Source organism: Nelumbo lutea, chromosome 2 (genome assembly GCF_056320005.1).
Source record: "Nelumbo lutea isolate HS-2025 chromosome 2, American lotus-T2T, whole genome shotgun sequence".
NCBI classification, from domain to species: Eukaryota; Viridiplantae; Streptophyta; class Magnoliopsida; order Proteales; family Nelumbonaceae; genus Nelumbo; species Nelumbo lutea.
This window is the reverse complement of record NC_142685.1, coordinates 32,489,224-32,509,439: the sequence shown is the minus strand read 5'-3', so window position 1 is coordinate 32,509,439 and position 20,216 is coordinate 32,489,224. Positions and strand designations below refer to the sequence as shown.

At 38.8% G+C, this 20,216-nt stretch overlaps 2 protein-coding genes across 2 annotated transcripts; one reads left to right on the top strand and one right to left on the bottom strand.

The window, feature by feature from the left end:
- Positions 1-218: 218 nt before the first annotated feature.
- LOC148869679 (BTB/POZ domain-containing protein At2g24240-like) lies at positions 219-2,667 on the top strand. Its single transcript, XM_088968840.1, has one exon. It carries the CDS (start codon positions 1,116-1,118, stop codon positions 2,439-2,441), a length of 1,326 nt encoding a protein of 441 aa, XP_088824966.1. The 5' UTR covers positions 219-1,115; the 3' UTR covers positions 2,442-2,667.
- Positions 2,668-3,839: 1,172 nt separating this feature from the next.
- LOC148869678 (omega-6 fatty acid desaturase, chloroplastic-like) lies at positions 3,840-18,675 on the bottom strand. Its single transcript, XM_088974074.1, has 10 exons — positions 18,209-18,675; positions 18,048-18,102; positions 16,328-16,563; positions 15,772-15,915; positions 15,513-15,664; positions 6,007-6,129; positions 5,640-5,817; positions 4,805-4,923; positions 4,293-4,407; positions 3,840-4,157 (listed from the first exon to the last, which is right to left on the bottom strand). The coding sequence occupies exons 1-10, from the start codon at positions 18,245-18,247 to the stop codon at positions 3,996-3,998; spliced, it is 1,323 nt and encodes a 440-aa protein (XP_088830200.1). The 5' UTR covers positions 18,248-18,675; the 3' UTR covers positions 3,840-3,995.
- Positions 18,676-20,216: the final 1,541 nt, after the last annotated feature.

The following is a 20,216-nucleotide window of genomic DNA, read 5'->3' as shown; positions in this document are numbered from 1 at the left end:
CACAACTCTCTTCATTTCCTATATCAACTTGTACACAAGACCTTTACATGCTTGCCACATCATCTTCAGTCTCATACACCAGGCCAGCAAGTGGCAAGAAAAGGCAATTCTCAGTTGAACTGCTGAAGTGTAGAGATGAACTGAAGCATCCAAGACAGACACAGTCAGCCATATACAGATATGACTTGGACACTGGAGAGGTGTTGGGCAAGTCATTGATCAAGTCATCCTTCACTGCAAGAGATGTGGACGACCCACCTAGAAATCGAAAATCAAGAAGGAGATTGGATGGATGGCTAGGATGATTGATATCTATTCCTGTGCCATTTGATAATGAAATCCAAAAAAACAAAGAAGAAAGAGAGAAAGTCCTTTCGTTTGGAGTTAAGAAGGGCTGACTTCGTAGCCCTTGAATAAATAAATGGTTTTTAAAACTTGTCCAGAGTCGGAGGAATAAATGTATAAAATATAAACGGAAAAGCAGAGAGACCGGGGACAGAGAAATCAAAAGGAGTCAACTTTGAAATCCCACCCGCTCCAATTTTCCTATCCACTATACCAAATCCTTCGAGAATGAAAACCCATCTCCAAAATTATTCCCTCTATAAAACCCAGATCGTAGTCCTTCGACTTCGGTATGAATTTCTCGCAATTTCATCGATGTCTTGTGCTGCTCCGTTGTCTGTACGATTCGTTTCATAGACTTCCAAGTTCCAATCAATACGTGAAAATTTCACATCTCTTTTTCTGTATTTCTCATGAAAATCGGTTGCGATTCCTGTTGCTTAATTCCATTACTACTATCTATCCTTCCGGGATTACTTTCCAATCCTTCTAGACGCTATTGAATTTGTTTTCCTAATTTGGGGTTCTTGTTCAATTTCAAGCTTCCAACGTTTCTTTCCTAGTTCATAGAGTTTTATTATTAGATTTTGTTATGCCAGAGAATCCCACCCTTCCCCCCCCCCCCCCCCCCCCTTTTGGCTGATTATCAGTTCCTTCTATAAACATCTCTGTATTCTCTGTAATTCTGTTTTTTGTGATCACATCATTGATTTAGCTTCTTTTTATTAGCGGCCGGAACCCAGTTGGGTCTCTCAAATTTTCTGTAAACCATGGGAATTCAGAGAGACAGGGTGAGGTTTAATGTTGGAGGTAGGATCTTCGAGACTACGGCGACCACTCTGGCAAACGCCGGCCGGAACTCTCTATTTGGAGCAATGTTTGATGAGAATTGGAACCTGCAACCTGGCGAGGCCGGTGAGTACTTCATCGATCGAAATCCTTCGTGCTTCGCCGTCCTTCTCGATCTTCTCCGAACTGGGGAGCTCCACATTCCTGCCAATATACCTGAGAAGCTACTATACCGAGAAGCTCTCTACTATGGCCTGCTCGACCATGTTCGAACTGCTAAATGGGGCCAATTTGATGGAAACCGGCTGAGGCTGGCAGGGTCTATAATGGGTCGAGCGCCGGGCGACGGTACGGCAATCCGGGCAGGTCCTGATGGTGGCTGTTGTGTTGCCCACGGCAGCATGGTGCACGTCTACGACTGGATGCTTGAAGAACACCAGCCAATTAATCTCGATTATCAGAGAGTCAACGATGTTGGGTGGATCGACTCAGAGAACATAGTGGTCAGTGCCTGCGAGAGGTTAGGCAGAGGAGATGGTGGAATGGGCCTGTTCAGCTCATCCACAGGCGAGCTGAGGTACAAGTTTCAGGTGAGCCATGAGAATCAGGTCAAGAGTTTCACGGCTGGAGCCTTGAGCTTTACTGCAGACTACAAGATTCTTGCTAGTTGCAAAGGCAGGAGCAACGAGTATGGAATTGGTGTATGGGACCAAATCACAGGGAAACAGATAGATTTCTTTTATGAACCTCCGGGTTGGTCCATTGGTGATGCAGACAAGCTTCAATGGCTTCAAGGGACTAACTGCTTGCTGGTTGCAACCTTGTTTCCTAGAAAGGACAACTGTTACATCAGCCTGTTGGATTTCAGAGACAGGAGGATAGTCTGGTCCTGGTCAGACATTGGGGCTCCTGTAACAGTGGATGAGAAGCGGGTCCGTGATGCCATTGCAATGGAGGAGACTAGCTCCATCTGTGTGGTAAATGAGTATGAGGACTTGGGTTTCATGGATCTAAGAAGCACAGCAGGGAGCGTGAGGTGGAGCTCAAGGAGCAGGCTGATGAAGGGGAAGATGCCCGACGAGCCGTGCTATCCGAAGTTGGCATTGCACGGCGGCCAACTCTTCTCCTCCATGAATGATTGTGTCTCTGTCTTTTGTGGGCCGGACTGGGTGTTGACCTCTAGGCTCCAATGTAGCTTTGGGGGTTCCATCTGTGATTTCTCAATTGGAGGTGATCGGCTTTTTGCTCTTCACAGTGAGGAGAATGTGTTTGATATATGGGAGACTCCACCCCCACCGATCCTTTGATTCAGTACAAGGCGCCAGCGCCGGCTCCCTTCTTCCATGAAAGCGTTTGACATATGGGTGTTTTCTATTTTTCTCATAGATTATAGAACTTAGATTGTGCAAAATTTTGACATACTACAGGGGAATTTAGATTCTTGAGTTTGCACAGAGATTGTTCATAATTGTTGAAAGGAATGGAATTGATTTTTATTTGGGTAAAGAATGAAATTGATCGTTTTAGCTACCATAGGCATAGTTTGAATTTATTGAGACCATCCTTCATTTTCAGATCTCTCTCTCTCTCTCCCCACTTTTCCAGTTTTCTTTTTTCAAAGTTGGTTCTCTCTAGTCTCTACTGTAGTCTGTAGCTTTTGCTCTTCTGAAAACCGGTCTGAGTAAGATTACGCAACAGCTTTGCTGGGGAAAAGAATGTTGCACAAAAATTCTTCTCATGGGAGCAGTTACAAGGCCAAGCTGGCTCGTTGAGTGGAACAATGAAAGTAGTTGCTCTGAATAAGTTTGCGGAAGTTTTGCTTCAGTTGAGCTTGATTACCTAATCAATTTTCCCAGTGGGCCCTATCTGGAAACTTCTTTACCATTTCATGAGCCCATTTGAACCAACAATAGTGAATGTTCGTGGAATACCAAACCCATCCAGACCACCCACCTCCCCACCCAGAAAGAAAAAGGAAATAGAGAAATAAAAATTCCAAAAGAATAATTGAACAGGATATTTCTCATTAAAAAATTACAAATACCCAAGTCAATGAAACTCTGATTCAGTCGCCTCTAGAAGGAAAAATGTATCTCAGTGGGTCCCACGAAAAAAACAAAAGAAAAGAGAAAAATAACCGACAAGACCAAGAATGTACAACACTACAACCCCCTAGGAAAGGGCAAAGGGGGAAAGGAAAGAGCAGTCTAAGCCGGTCCATAGAACCATGATAAGGCCCAGTGCATCACCATGTTAACCGGAAAAAGTGGGCAAAAGCCCGGGTCCCATCATGGTCCAAGAGACCAGCTTAGCGTATGAATGAAGGAAAACCATGAATGATGAATGGAATTTAGCAGCACCTACGCCTCAAAAGTTGCATGAGATGCTATTATAAAAATTGCCATGAATTTTTCCCTTTTGATAGCTCAGTATTTTATATATCCAATTTTCTCCGCTATATGCAAAACCTCAATAATCTAAATGGAACAGAGAACTGAATCTGATCGCTGCAAATGAGACCTGAAATTGCACTTTAGTCCATCAATTGAGTGAGTCCTTGTCCTTTTATCCATCTTGGTTGCATCACAAAGAAATGGAAAAAAACTGGTTGTTGGACACAGACAGATTACAGACTAGTTGATGGCAGTTGGCCTGCTTACATGATGGGTACGTACTCGTCTTAACCACCAGAGGCAAGCAATGTATTTTCAGGATGATTATAGCTACGTTCTACCTAATTATTTTTATTTCCAAAATAGAACAATTGTTCAAATATGAGAGGAAACAAGTAATTTGACTGAAAACAAATTGGTAATAAAAAGGAAGAAAAAATAATGAACCCCATGAGGCATGCAATAAGGTTAGGCATAATTAGGCATCACTTTTCTGAGGAATGTAATCGGTTGAGACTCCTCAGGAGAAATTTCATCAAATGCAACATAATTTTCCTCCTTACTATATACATGGCACATTGTCATTATCGTCTTCATTAACCGCCAATTCCATGTTGCTTCATTCAAATACTGTTGGTGGTGCAGAATACCAAATGCAAAAGAGGGGGGGTGTGGTTAAAAACTCAGTCTCCATTTAGCAAAGGATTTACAAAAAGAAAATTGAAGTCAAAATGTAATAACTATGAGAAACTAGTCCATATTTACCTTGCCCCAGTTCTCCTGTATAGATCGGTGAGCTGCACGCAAGTTGTAGCTTGGTATCCTTGGAGATACATGGTGGGGGATGTGCACATTAATATCATGGCAGAGTATCTCAATCCTGTCCAGCAACGGGGGTTTTCCGTTATCCTCATTTCTAGATAAGCAATAACGTAAAACTAAAGATGATGAAAATATTTAGAAGTATGAAAATGGGAAAAGATAATATATTTTTTAATTGAACATCGCTCAAGTTATTTTCTCTTTTTTCCTCCTTTTCCTTTTATTCCCTCAGCTATTTCATTTTATGATTGCTTAATACCAGCATATATTGTAGCTTTGTTGTGCTGCAAAGTTTGAAAATAATATGAACATTTCCTTATTTCAGCTAGTACAACACGCTCTCATCTCATCACACAAAAAAGAGAAGAAATTGTGTATGTGTGGGTTGGGGGTGGGGAGAAAAAGGGAAAAAGTTAACAAGAAGAAGAGAAAGAAAAGGGCAAATGGCCCATTACCAGTGAGGATAGTTGCAATGAACTGTCCCGTTAAGCTGAGATTGAGCAGCATTCCACTCATCAGAAGATTTAAATGGTATGTGGGGAGCTGTATGATGGACCATTGTGAAAGTACTCATCTGCAGATGTAACATGTGCTAAGATCATCATATACATCATTTCAGACATTAAAATATTAATAGGATAAGATAATCTTTCTGAATAGGAAACTAAGATCTCTGTATTATGTTACTAATGGGAATTCCATACAAGTGGCAGTCTGGCAGAGACAAACTGAATGGAACCTATCATTTGATGGGTTCCAACTTCTAACTAGGAAATCTACTAGTCAGAATCCACTCGGCATGTGATTACAGCCATGAATAGGCCTTTTTCATCATATTTTTCTTGAGGCCCAGAAGAAGATTGTCATAATAATCGACTAATTAAAGTCACAAAATACAAGTTGGATACATTGAATGGTGGATCATAACCTCAAAGGTCATACACCAAATAAAGTGATATAACTGGTAGGAGTTTCTGAAAAGACCTTTTTCTGAAATTGTCATATATATATATATATATTTTTTTCTGGTGGCCCAGTAGAAGTTAAGGTAGAATTTTTTTTAATCAATGGTTTAAGGAGAAGAAAGTGACAACCATTGACTGATCAAAGTTACAGAATATAGGTGGGGCACCTTGTAAGGTGGATCACAGCTTCAAAGGCCAATACACCAAATGAAGGGGTATAATTGGTGGGAGTTTCCTATCTCCTACTTTAAGACAAGAACCTATATTTCCTTAACATCAAAATAATTCAAAGAACTGTGAAAATAAAGGGATCAAGAAGCAATACCCAGAAATGATACCCTAACCATGGCATCAACCAGAACTTGATCCATCCCATCACCCCCGTCTTATAGATTATCAAGGGCCATCCAATTGTAATAAATGCAAAGACACAAGCCAAGCTTATCTTCACCCTTTTAACTTCACTTGGTCTGAACTTTCTCAAATCGAAGTGCCAGATCAACCTATTTGGATGCTTATTAATGTTAAGAGACAGGAGTATCATATTGAAACATTAGCACTTCAATTACCAAAAAAACGAAATATTTGCACTTCCAAAATAGTTTTTAAACCTTTGACAAGAAGGCAGAACATTAAATGTGGTTGTTGCATTAACTCATTCAACTAATACTGTCTGAAAATAACTACTATACCAGTGAGCTATAGACATCCAAGGCCTGAATGGTCCATATCCAAATATGATTGCCTTGCGCAAAGCTGGTGATGAATCAAACTCTTCTCTCCAAACAGGGTGCCAGGCTGTATCCTCAGACAACCTGAACAGAATACAAAAATTAAAAAAAAAAAAATTCAAGACCAAGATGAAAAGAAATGAAAAACATCATGAGTACAAAAGAATAATAAGGAATAATGTGGAAAATAAATGAAAAATTATGAATCTTGAAACATGTAAAGAACTGTGGCAGTCTGTATCCTATATAACAGCCAAATATTATATACTCTCAAAAGGGTCAACCAGAAATTAGTATATTTAATGATAAGCAAAAAAGAGTCCCAACTAAACTTGATCCATAACTGGAAAATATCAAATTTAAAAGACAAACCAGAATGCATTTTATGAACTAATATCATTCCACAATTGACAATTTTTTGGCCAGAAACAAAAGATACAGCACCAACAAGTTTGACTAGAAACCAAACTGCAGGTAGCTTAAAGGTCTGTGTCTATAGAAATTGGTTGGCAGGTTAATGGTGATTTTCCATTTTGGAAATGTGAGACAAAATGAAAACCGCCTCAAATATTTAAATTAATATAGTTGTATAAACTGGAAAAAGGTCCTATAGTTCGGTCAAATAGGGATGTTCTTCCCTATGCAAATGGCAAACCCATACATTTTTGGAACATTGAAGGATCTTGTGACAGATCTAGACTGTCCATCAAATAGGGAATCCCTTGGATTATCCACATGTTCAATCCCATAGTTCATATCTATCATATAGCCCATATTATATTGTGGTTTTAACAATTAATATTATCCTTCCAAAATTTTAATTTTTTAATATAAAACATACCTACAAAAGTGGGCTTATTTTGCACACAAGGTGTATTAGGCCTAAATGTTTTTCATGAACTGAGAATGGGGAGAGGAACTTGAAGACTCCCTTTGAACTCCAAACTAGTTTGTCACATGAAAGGTTACTTGGTTGTTTAAGAAAGCTCACTAAATGACCTGACTACTAAACTCACTTGCCACTCCCATATAAAATTATAGCATGGAAAATACATGTACTGCTAAATTAGTATTTACAAACTATTGATACAGAAACAAAAATATGCAATAGAAGAAAGGAAATATTCTCAGCCTATGGAAGTGGAATAGTGGCTAAATGCTTCTTTGGAACAAATAGAAGCCAACTGTGCCATCCTTGTTGCCCAATTTTTGTTTAGACTAGGTGAAACTAAACAAATACTTCAGGAGAATAGAGATAGTAAAACATAGGATCAAGGTTCAAAATTTTGATACACCCCAATACAGTGGAAAGGGGTGTATCGGGATTTTGAACATTGTGCTTATATATTCTTTTTAGTTTCAAAATTTCACAGGGGAGGGGAATAACATTATTTAATATATAAAACAAACAGTTTTTAATAATACCTTAAAATAAGTGTATTGCTGACAATCGTATTGGCTGATACATAAACAAAATTTGAACCTTATGTAGGCTTCTGGAGCATTTATGATATATGTTATGTTTGTGTCTTGAATTTTATGTTATGTTGTTTGGGGTCTTCTCTTTATATATCTTTGGCTTTGAAAAGAAGTCAAGTTTTTGAGAGTCCAGGCTGTATTGGGGTTTAGGGTTTCTGAAAGAGAGGGTTTGCTCAACACTATAATCTCCATTGCTGTTTTATATAGTGGATTTCTGCTCCTCCTTCACCCGTGGGCATAGGCTATAAGCTGAACCACGCAAATCTGTGTGTGCTCTGATTTCTCATCTTTGTTTTACTTCATTTTTGTGTGCCATTTGAATGTGTTTTCTGGGTTTGGACTTCCTCTAATAATTCTCTGGCATATATAAAAAGATACTTGCTCAAAAGGCTACAAGTGTAGGGAAAAATCTAAAAAAGCAAGCACCATAAGACAATCATCAATGGTAGTCTAATATTAGACTTCCTACTTTATTAACACAAGATATAGTAATGCAGAAAAACTAGTGGAAAAGAGCATTTTAATAAACTGTTCAGTAATTCGGGATATTTTAGTAGTTCTGTCATTGGAGGGTTAAGTCTACAACTAGTTTTTCCTGAAAATTCTCTCTCTCTCTCATCCAAGGTAAAATATCAAGCTATTATTGAATTTTCAAACAAACTCAAAGGAAAAGCACCACAAGCAGGGGCATAATCCTCAGTGAAGGGTGGGAGAGGTATCTAGAGGGATTACGGTGAAGAGACCATGGTGATGTTTTGGTGTCCATCGACGAGGGAAATTCAGATATTTTGTAATCCCAAAGGGAGTCAGAGTTGATAACTGTTTGAGAACAGAGAAAGTGTAGGCTGAAGCAGATTTCTTAATGTCATGGAATGGGTGTACTGATTCACTGATGTCCAATAGCACCATTGACATTCTACAAACAAGTAAGGTTTTGACTACCAGGATGTATAGCTCATTCAAATTGTTCCTAAAATTAGAAAATTCCATTGTAGATAGACTGGCCACAGGTGGAGCAGGGATTAAATTCCTTGTATCAAGGTCTAAACTCCTGGTCAATGGGGAGGAGTGTAACTTCATCTTTTCACAATTGATAACAAATGCTTTTGACCTTGTTGCTGATCAGAAGGGAAAATTACAACCTCAATACTAAGTTGAGAACTTATATAGCCCATGGAAGCACTCAATGTTGTGTGTAATCTTAGGATCTGTACTCGAAGTAGCAAAGAAGAGAAGAGAACCTCTGAAATGCAGTGAATGTCGAACTGTACTTGCTAGTCGATCATGCTATTATTTATATATGAATATAGTACAAGGTACAAGAAATTAATGGGATGCCCCTGATTAGTGATGGGACACCCAGATGACTTAAATCATTAAACAGGATTAGGCCCATTAACACAGGCCCAGTTACAAGATATGTTAAACATAAGAATGGGCTAATAAGAACTCTTATCAGTCGAACATCACTCTAACATTCTAACACTCCCCCTCAAGCTACGCATGGATATCAACCATGCTTAGCTTGCCAAGCATGTCCCTGAACTTTGTTGTTTCCAGCCCTTTAGTTAATACATCTGCAATCTGCATCTCTGATGGAGTATAAGGCACACAGAGTTTTCCTGAAATAGTTCTCTCTCTGACAAAGTGTCGATCAATTTCAATATGTTTTGTCCTATCATGCTGCACGGGATTGTTGGCAATGTTGATAGCAGCTTTATTATCACAATACAACCTGAGAGGACCCTCAGTCTTGATACCAAACTCATTAAGAAGAATGAGCCATAAGAGGTTAGCAACCCCGTGTGCCATAGCTCGGTATTCTGCTTCTGCACTTGATCTAGCCACAACATTCTGCTTCTTACTGTGCCATGTGACTAGGTTTCCTCCCAAGAATGTACAGTAACCTGAGGTTGATTTTCTGTCTCCAACAGACCCAGCCCAATCAGCATCAGTGTAGGCTTCAATTTCAAGTCTGTTGTTTTTCCTGAATAGAATTCCTTTCCCTGGGCAAGTCTTAAGTATCTGAGAATTCTTTCCACTGCTCTCATATGAGGGGTCTTTGGTGAGTGCATGAATTGACTGACAACATGCACTGCATAGGCAATGTCTAGCCAAGTAAGGGATAAGTATATCAATTTTCCTACCAATTTTTGGTACCTTTCTTTATCACAGTATTCCTCACCTATTGATTCTTGTAATCCATGGTTCGGTTCTATTGGAGTGTCTGTTGGCCTGCACCCCATCATGCCTGTTTCCTCTAGGAGATCTAGCACATATTTTCGTTGACGTGTAGATTCTTTCTCTTGATCTAGCAACTTCAATCCCAAGAAAATATCTCAGATTTCCCAGGTCTTTGATCTCAAATTCTAAAGCTAAGAACTCCTTCAGTCTCTTCATCTCTTTCACATCATTTCCAGTAATCACCATATCATCCACATAAACAATGAGTTTTGTAAGTTTGTCATCTTGTCTTCTTGTAAACAATGTTTGATCTACACTGCTCTGAGTATACCCCACTTTCTTCATGGCCATACAAAGTCTCTCAAACCATGCCCGGGGAGACTGTTTCAAACCATATAATGCTTTCCTTAGTTTACACACCTTCTTTCCAACATCATATCCAGGTGGGGGTTCCATGAATACCTCTTCATGAAGATCACCATTTAGGAAGGCATTCTTCACATCCAACTGATGAAGTTCCCAAGAGAATTTTGCTGCTAGTGACAGTAGAACCCTGATTGTGTTGAGCTTTGCTACTGGGGCAAAGGTTTCCTTGTAGTCAATTCCTTCATTTTGTGTAAATCCCTTTGCCACAAGTCTGGCCTTGTACCTCTCAATTGACCCATCTTCCCTGTGCCTTACTGTGAATACCCACTAGCACCCAACAGTGCCTTTCCCCTCTAGCAGGTCTACCAATTCCCACGTTCTTGCTTTCATTAGGGCTTTCATCTCTTCATTCATGGCTTCTTTCCACCTTGGATCAGATGTCGCCTCTGAGTACCTGGAAGGAATACATACAGAGGAAAGAACAAACACAAAGGAATGATAGGCAGGGGTTATGTGTGAGTAAAAAACATAATCAGCTATGGGATGCCGAGTGGTACAAGAAAGAACAGACTTACGGAGAGCAATAGGAAGATCCAAATCAGAATTGAGTCAGAATTACCTTGGATTACAGAGACTGATTGATCTGAGTTCAACTGGTTGCAATCATGAGGTTGAGGGCCCTTCTTCCTTTTACTGTATGTAAGTATCTCTTTCTCTTGCTTACTGAAACCTTCAGAAGCATCAGCTGAATCTGGAGAAGTAACTAGCACAGTGGGAGTCTCATTAGGTTGATCTGGAATGTCACAGCTAGGAATAGTGGAAGGTGATGAAAGGGGAACAAATAAGAAGGGAGAATGAGAATCCTCTTCCAACCCACTAGTCTCCCCCTGAAGAGGATTCTGAGAAGACTGGAAATAGGGTTGAGACTCAAAAAAGGCTACATCTCTGGTGACATATTTCTTCTTGGAGACAGGATCATAACACTTATACCCCTTTTGTGTAGGAGAGTACCCCAAAAAAATTCCCTTTGTAGCCTTGGGATTCAACTTGGTTTTCTTTGGATCCTTCACATGTATGAAGCATGTACAGCCAAAAACCCGTGGGGAAAGAGGAAATTCTAGAAGAGTGGGACACAAAACAGAGAAAGGAGTCTTCATACCCAGTACCTTAGATGGCATCTGATTTATCAGGTATGATGCAGTGAGTACAGCTTGAGACCAATATTGATTGGGCACATTGTGCTGGAAAAGTAGGGTTCGAGCTGTCTCCAATAGGTGCATGTTCTTGCGCTCAGCAACCCCATTTTGCTGAGGGGTGTAAGCACATGATGATTGGTGTAACATGTCTACATCTTCCATGAATGAGTTCAGGGATCTTTCAAAGTATTCGGTTGCATTGTCTGAACAGAATCGCTTAATCTTCTTATCAAATTGTGTTTCAACCATCTTGCAAAACATCATAGTTATCCAAGGAACTTCATCACGTCCTTTTAACAAATAAATCCAAGTGCATCGAGAATAATGGTCAATAAAACTGATAAAGTAACAGAAGCCATCAATGGAAACAATGGGTGAAGGACCCCAAACATCAGAATGAACTAAATCAAAAGGGGCTTGAATTTCATTACTAGAAATTGGATACATTGATCTACATTGTTTTGACATTTGACACACATCACAAATTAAACTCTGACTTGTAATGCCCTTACATAATTCGGGAGACAACATTGCTAAAGAAGAAAAAGACAAATGACCTAACCTAGCATGTCACAAGTGCAACCTAGCTATTGACTCCACACTTTCCGGACTAGTAGTAGCAGAAGCTTGTAGGGTTGAGCTGATATTTGCATCAAAATAGTAGAGGCCCCCATACTCATGACCACTCCCAATCGTTCTCCTCGTCAATTTGTCCTAGAAAACACAATGAGAAGGAAAAAAAGTTATACTACAGTTCAAATTTTTTGTAAGCTTTGAAACGGACAACAGATTTGAGGTAAGACTAGGAACATGTAGGACTGATTTTTGAGAGAGATCCTTGCTTAGGTCAACCACCCCCTTTCCAGAGATGGTGGAGAGAAACCCATCAGCTACTCTCATATTATCCTGGCCAGACAACAAATGATATGAAGAAAATAAGGAGGACATATGTGTCATATGGTCAGTGGCTCCAGAATCAATCACCCAAGAGGTAGAATTAATGGAACTAGTTGCACTAAATGCAGAGGTTGTACCTGATTTGGCAAGAGAGGTGGAAGCTAAAGAATTGTTCTTCAGATGGGTTAATGCTCGGTTGAGAACCTCTACCTCACTAGCTGTGAAGCTCAAAGTACTTGGTCCAGAGGAGTCGGCCGTCTGCCTTGTGGTGGAAGAGGACACTGTTTGAGTACTCTGTGAGTTGTCACTACTGTTGTCAGTGGCAAGATTCCCACTTGTTGTGTGACCCTTATGTTGCCTTTTGTCCTTTCTCAGAGCAGCTGGCTTCAGATGAGGGTACAAGACCCAACATTTCTCCTTTGTGTGTTTCTCACCATCACAATGGGTACACTTGAGGGACCTCTTGTTTGAAAAATCTATTTCCCTTAGTAAAGACTAGGGCTGAATGTTCTCCAGATAGTTCTGTTGACTGTGTCTGGGAGTCAACTTGCATCTCCTTTCTCCTTACTTCATTCCTCACCAGGTAGTAGACATGGTGAAGCTCAGGTAATTCATCTCTCCCTAGAATCTGTGACCGTATATACAGGGTCTAGGCCCGCCAAAAACTTGAAAGCTCTGCCCTCCTCAATCTGTTTGTCATGCCTCTCCTTATCCTTGGCATTTTCCCAATCCAAAATCAAGTAATGGTCAAGCTCTTCCCAGAGGCCTTCCAGTGTTGCAAAGTATGTTGCCACAGACATGTCTCATTGCCTTAGGGCTGCAATGTCTTGGTTCAGCCTATAGATTCTAGCATTGTTCTTTTTCTGGCCGTATGTCTTGGATACTTTCTCCCAAATTTTAGCGACTGTAGGGAAATGATGAACAGTTCTGGCCACCCGAGGAGTCATGGAGGCCAGCAACCAATACATGACTGTGGCATTTTCCTTGTGCCACACGGTGTATTCAGGACTGCCAATTTCTGGTTTTTTCTTGTCTCCATCCAAATAGCCTGTGAGATCACAAGAGGTAATGAACAGCCTTGCCGAGACGGACCACTCTCTGAAGTTATACTCATCCAACAGCACACTTGTAATCTGCAAGTTGTGCAGATTAGGGTTTTCCAGGTTTGAGGACCTTGCGACAGGTCTATTATCTCTAGAGGAAACTTCACCAGATAGTGAGGACATCCTGACTTCAGTCCTAGAGTTGTTCATAGTGTCGTAGGTGGTTCTGTTTAGGGCTGGCCGAAGTGGTCACACAGTGCTGATAAAAAAGTTCACAGTGTTGGTAGCACACTAGATAGACTTCACTTGGACTGAACCAGTTCGGGTACAGTAGCAAGTAAAAGTTCGAGGCTGCAACTGTGCAGTGTAAGTTTTTACCACTGTGCTGTGCAGGGCTGAAGTAGGGCTGGTAACCAACCTGAAAATAGGGCTCTTTACCACTGTTCTGTAAGAGTCTTGCTGGTGCACCGAAGCTGCAACTGTAGAAGAGGCTCTCCCCCTTTCGGCTAGTGCTAGGACTATTGAAATCAGTCCTCAACTAGGTCTGTCCTATACAAACCTCTCTTAGTAGCCAGATAGCTACTACTTGCTGGAAATAACCTAGTAGGACATCTACTTCTGGGTCTTACTTCCCTTGAGTCCTACAACCAAGAGAAACCCTAGGTTTGAACTTTCTTTACTCTCTTACACCCCTAAGTCTTTACTGCAGCAACCCAGAAAAAGGAAGAGAGAAGATGAAAAGACAGCAAGAGAAGAGAGTGCGCCGGCTGAAACCAAGAAGAAGCTAATGCTCTGATACCATGTAATCTTAGGAGTTGTACTCGAAGTAGCAAAGAAGAGAAGAGAACCTCTGAAATGCAATGAATGTCGAACTGTACTTGCCAGTTGACCATGCTATTATTTATATATGAATATAGTACAAGGTACAAGAAATTACTGGGATGCCCCCTGATTAGTGATGGGACACCCAGATGACTTAAATCATTAAACAGGATTAGGCCCATTAACACAGGCCCAGTTACAAGATATGTTAAACATAAAAATGGGCTAATAAGAACTCTTATCAGCCGAACATCACTCTAACATTCTAACATTGTGGTCATTATGGTACCAGTGGCCAGAGATCATTGAAAAGATTTGAAGTGAAACATCTCATACTTTAAAGGGAGGACAAGAACCTTGTCAATGTGATCTAGCAAAAGAGGTTGGGATTATTTTGGGTTTTAAACTAGAGGCATTGCTTTTTATTTAGGTTATTTGAGATTGAACTAGTCAATTTCACATAGACCTTTTGAAGGTCAAGGAGCTGTTTGATGATGATTAAAGTAGCTGAACTGAACAACTTATTGTTTTGTCTTTTAGTGGATCCAAGTCAGAGTGGCCACTATAGACAAAAGATGCCAAAGATTAGGTCTATATTGAGGCCAGCCTTCAACATTGGGTAATGGCCCTTTAAACCTACCTGGCCATATTAATTAATTCGTAGTACAGTTTGGGATAATCTCTCAATGGAAATTCATATGACACAGCATTCAACACTCTCTATCAAGAAGCTGATGGTTAGTTTCGACTGAGGAAATTGAACTAAGATTTAAGAGTTTTCTTGGCCAAAATTTTCCCAGTTGGATGTCCCTATCAATCCTGCATATCTACATTTTCTTTGCCCAAACATTAATCGCATATTGTATCAATCATCAATACAAACACAAAAGATCAGATGAATGGTGTTAAAGTTAGTCAGCAGGGGTAGTTTTGTCCTTTTTCTATTGCTTCTTCTATTCTGTCTTCAGCTTATATTTTAGGGCCATAGTTGTAAATTTGAACTGTTACTGAATAGAAGAAGTTTATCATGGGTCGACAGAGAGCTAGTCTTCTCTTGACTACTCTTCTCTTTCTTCCTTTCTCTTTTTCCTCTCTACTGTTTTCTTCTTCATTTTCCTTTCTTTTCCTTCTTCCTCCTTTCTCTTTCCTTTTTCTTTTTATTTTCAGGTCAGCATAGATGGGACCATTGAATAAATCACATTTCTTTCCTTCTGTTTTCCTTAATCTGTTTGGGTTAGAAGATTATCCAAGAGGGATGGAATGTGCAAGGCCTTATAAAGAAGCATTGTACGTGTCATAGATGGTCTCAAATGGAGGTTGTACATGTATACATCTTGATCAAACCATCCTTCTAGTCCAGTCTGTCTCTGGAGTCTGGACAGGCTCACCATAATCCCCTCAAACAGATTTACTGATAGGAAAAAAACAAGTAATTTGTTCTTAAACATAAATAACAAAATGGAAGTGGTAGAATGCTTACATATTTGTTTTTGCATGATGCCTATCATGTTTAAAACGCCATGGCTCATATGGGTATATAAGGGGCAAAAAGGCCAATGTTCCAACAATGTCCTCCACTAGTTTGTTCCTTGAAAATGATTTGTGAGCACAATCATGACCTATTACAAAGAACTTAACAAAACAAAAAGTAATAAGGTCCTGGGGAAAAATAGCAAGAGAAATTGGAATAACATTTTAGAATCTAAAACAACAGAGAAAACAAATGAGGGGGGACTTACTCCAGTAACGGCAGTTCCAGTCCAAGCCCAAGCCAAAGGGAGCAGATACCATGGAGCTTTGGAGATCATGAAAATTCCCAATGCGTAAGAAGTAACAGAAATTAAAACTGACTTCCAAGCCTTCACATCATCAATCTCAAATACCTTTTGGAAAAATATTCATTGTGTCAGACAATGCCATAAATTCTGGGGAAAATAATGCGTCTATAACAAATACTATTTTGGTGGAGAACTTCAGACCTCCAGTCTAGCAAGAAAATTAAGAGCCACTATTCACGCTTAACCTAGACTAAACTGAATGATCCAATCATTCAATAAATATTAGATGAAATACAATAAAAATACAGGAAAGTGGATTCATCAGCTAGTATCATTTGATCAGTTTGTTTAGGAACTTGGAGTTCTTGATGGGGTAACTGAGCAAACAGAATGTGTTGGTTCTTCAACAAATACACCATGTGTATGGCATGGTGAATTAGCAGAAGTATGAATATGAGGCTTCCCTAACCTTAACCTAAATATGTCTCGCTTTTATCACTCCATTAAGAAAAGATACCTTCTTAGGAAGGGTGTCAATGATATCCTTCAATGTAACATTTTCAGGCAGTGGTTCTCCAATTTGGGTAAAGCCATAACTTTCAGCTAGATGCTTTCTTTGCTCTGCACTGTCTACTGTAGGTGGCTGAACTGGAACTGCCATAGCCTGTACAATTCTAGTGCCTCTGTGGTGAGATAAAAATTGATGTCTCCTTCCTCCTTTAGGAAGGATTCCCCACTTCACATGGCATATACCTGTTTATGATTAGAAATCATATTAGTGCATCTGTAAATGCTGGCAGGAGCACACCCATAAGCTATAGTCAAAGGAAAATAATAAATATATGCTATCTCTTAACATGCTGAAGAAAATCTCAGGTTTCAATATGAACCAAGGACAAGAGAAAATGGAAAACATATTTCAGTGCATTAAACACTACTTTGAAATAAAGTATCTTAGTTAAAGATACCACAAATTATTTTCTTCATCCTCAGTGAAGTAGAAGTAAAATCCAACTATGTAAAGTAATTCACCCCCTTCTTTTCTTCTACTCTGTAAATTCTTTTTAGAGGGAGGAGGCCCAGTTTGGCCATCTCTTATGGCTGAGGAAAACACCTAAAAAATTTTTAATGCATAATCAATTTTTTTTCTTAGGTACAATCCTCACCTCAGGAATGATCAAAGTCTCAGAACAAAATAATAATAATAATAATAATGAAATTCAATGATGAATATGGATCGTCTTCTTTCCAAAGAGGGCAACAAGCAAGTATGTTCAAATGCCTTTAAGAAAGCAGGGACCTAGAAAAAGATGCCACAGCCACAAACAAGTGGAAAATGTTCTTATTAAAAGAGAAAAAAATACTGAATTAGTGAAGTTACGAAATTTAAGAACTCCTATTGAATTGGACTAGGTGTTGATTTAGTGTCCTGTAGCAAGACAAGCTCAGAAATTATGAAAATTGCTAGCCTACACAGATTTAGAATAAAGAAGACCAATAAAACTGGACATTGTAACCAATAAGTCAATGTCTAACATATTTGAAGAAAGGAAATATTTTCAGTGCCATGTCATAACCACATGAATCAACGAGAGCATTTGGAATGAATACAATATCGGAAGTTTCTTGAGAAATTTTCTAGGGATAGTTATACATCCTTGTATACAACATAGAAACGTGATATAGCTAAAAATGACAAAAGGTGACCCAACTCAGTGGAAAATTTGTTATGGACAAACAAGTAGAGCAGGTCAGAAACAGTTTACATATCGGGTACAACAAAATCAAGTTGGGATCTAACTTGTCATACAATGGCATTGTAGTATTAAGGGCTTGCACAATCTCTTGCTACTTGGGTAATATAGTTATATAATTAAGAGTCTGTCAAGAGGGAAGCCAAATCCGATCCTTCATAGGGATTTAAGTCAATAAATAGTGACTTGACTGTTAATTCAATTGCACAAAAACAAAGAATAATACAATTTGTAACAAGCAGTTTTACTTCTCTACCATTTACCACGACTGGATATTCTATATCTATCATAAAGTGTTCTAGCAGAAGCCAAAAAAAAAGAAGCTGAAATCCCATTTGGAAAGAGAATCTAAATCAACAGCCCAATTAGAGAAAAAGATGCAAAAGGCATGTTAATTGCTAAAACAAGCAAAATGAACTTTTGGGTTGTAATTAGCGAGACAAAGGAAACAAAAGCACCTTAAAACTGAAACCATATACATACCAGGAAAACATTGCGAGGCAATTCTACTTCTACGAACTCTCCCATGGTGGGGGCCCTGAAATCAAAAGAGTGATAAATACATAACAGCATTAAAAAAAAAAGAAAAGAAAAGAAAAGAAAAACAAAGCATGTACAGAGATATATGTATGGAGAAAGAGTACTGTGAAATAGAATCCCGAGTCTGCAAGTCTGCACGCCATGAGCAGAACTGCTGAAGCTGAAATTCCAGTTCACAAGTCCCCCCCTGAATGGCAGGACGAGAAACAGAACGAATGGATGGACGAGAAAGAGGGAGTTAATGGGGAGTTTGGGACCCGTATCTACGCTTTATTGGCGATGCTATAGACGGGCCCACCACATCCTCTTCCTACATCGTACTTCCTGGCCAATCATCTTTCTTCTTTCAGACATGGTAATGACGCAAGATATCACATTGGCGCCCTACAGCGCGCCCCACTGGCGCCCCACCGCACATGCAAACCTTCCATTGGGAACACTTCCCCATAACAAGTACGGTAAATGTTTCCAATGGATGCGCAATGTGCATGTTGGGCGCAGATATGAATTCCTTGCCTGGGCAGCGTAAGCTTTCAATCTCTTGTTGAGAAAAGGGTATACAACTACACACTCTTTCTCCCGGTTTAAGGTATTGAACTCTTCCATTATTAACCCCACATGTAGGGTGTCCATAAAAAACCGAAAAACTAAAAAATCAAATCGCAAAGTGCAGTTAATCTAACTGATCGGTTTGATTTCGGTTTGGGGTTCGATTTTTGGTTAACTTACAAAAAAAAAACTGATAGTTAATCGAATTGACCGATATATATATTTTATATATAATTTTAATATCATATATTTTTTATGTATTATATATAAATATATATTCATTATATATAAATATATACTTATATTATATTTATAATGATCTATTTATAAATATATTATATATTTTTTAAATATTTATAATATATTATATATTATTTATTATATAATATTATACATATATGTGTATAATATATATTATAAATATAAAAAACCAAAAAACCGAAGAACTGAACCGATCAAAAACCAAAGCCGGCAAACCGGTTAATCGGTGGTACCGGTTCAATTTCAGTTTAGAGAATTGAAAAAACTGATACCACCAGTTCAATTTATGTAGTGTACAAATATATATAAAATATACAAAATATAAGGTTTTGTGCTCTACATATTTGTACTTGCGCTCTATATATTTTCATAAGGCTATGTATGTCTTTTCATATTTGTATCTGCGCTCTACATCATACCTTTGGTTAATTAGTTGTTAAGTAGTATTTGAAAAGATGTAAATGTCCTTCAGTATCATCTAATTCTCTTTGTCAACCATCCAAACATTGATAAAAATGAACAATCCTAAATCCTTTATTCTTCTATTCAAGAAAGTTGGGGTCACCAAAATGTTCCGTGAGACATGACCGCAACTTTCTTGAATAGAAGAGACAAAGATTTCGGATTTTTCATTTTTTGTCAACGTTTGGATAGTTGATAAAGATAACTAAATGATACTCGAAGAGCATTTGTATCTTTTCAAAAGCCACTTAATGGTTGATTAGCGTGTTGATTAACGACAGGTACTGAGTTGGCACATTTTAAACATTTGAGTACTGAATTGTCATATTTTAATTTATGGACCAAAGTGGCACTAAGCCCAAAATATAAGGTAATAATTGAGAATTTTCCTTATGCTCTATTTAGTAAGAGTGTAAATGCTGATTTACTGCACATAACAGTTAAATCGTCTGCACACTCTCCGGACATTTGCTACAAGATATTGTAGTTGGTGGTGATGAGATTCCAATAGCCTGAGCTTGTCTTTGAATCAAATCCAATTCAGACGACTCAATAGGGAAAAGATTATGGTAGATTCCAACAATAGACCAAGAAGCAGCAGGCAATGAGATTCCAATAGCCTGAGCTCATCTCTGAAACAAATCTAGTTCAAGCAACTGATTAGGGAAAAGATTATGGTAGGGGTGAGCACTATTCTGTTAAAACTGAATTACCGAATCGAAAATTTTGGTTTTGATTTTTTCGGTTTGGTATTTTCGATTTTTGGGTAATTTGATTTTTAATAATTTCGATTTTTGGTTTTAATTTTCAGATTTAAAAATTTGGTTAACTGAAAAAAAA

Excerpts from the sequence above, each read along its gene's own strand:
- LOC148869678 (XM_088974074.1), bottom strand. The coding sequence starts at position 18,247 with ATGGCGTGCAGACTTGCAGACTCGGGATTCTATTTCACA. Across the intron at positions 15,665-15,771 it reads CTGGAACTGCCGTTACTGGA|TTCTTTGTAATAGGTCATGA; the intron begins GTAAGTCCCCCC and ends TGTTTTGTTAAG. Across the intron at positions 6,130-15,512 it reads CATCATGCAAAAACAAATAT|GTTGTCTGAGGATACAGCCT; the intron begins GTAAGCATTCTA and ends TATTCTGTTCAG.
- LOC148869679 (XM_088968840.1), top strand. The coding sequence starts at position 1,116 with ATGGGAATTCAGAGAGACAGGGTGAGGTTTAATGTTGGAGGTAGGATC.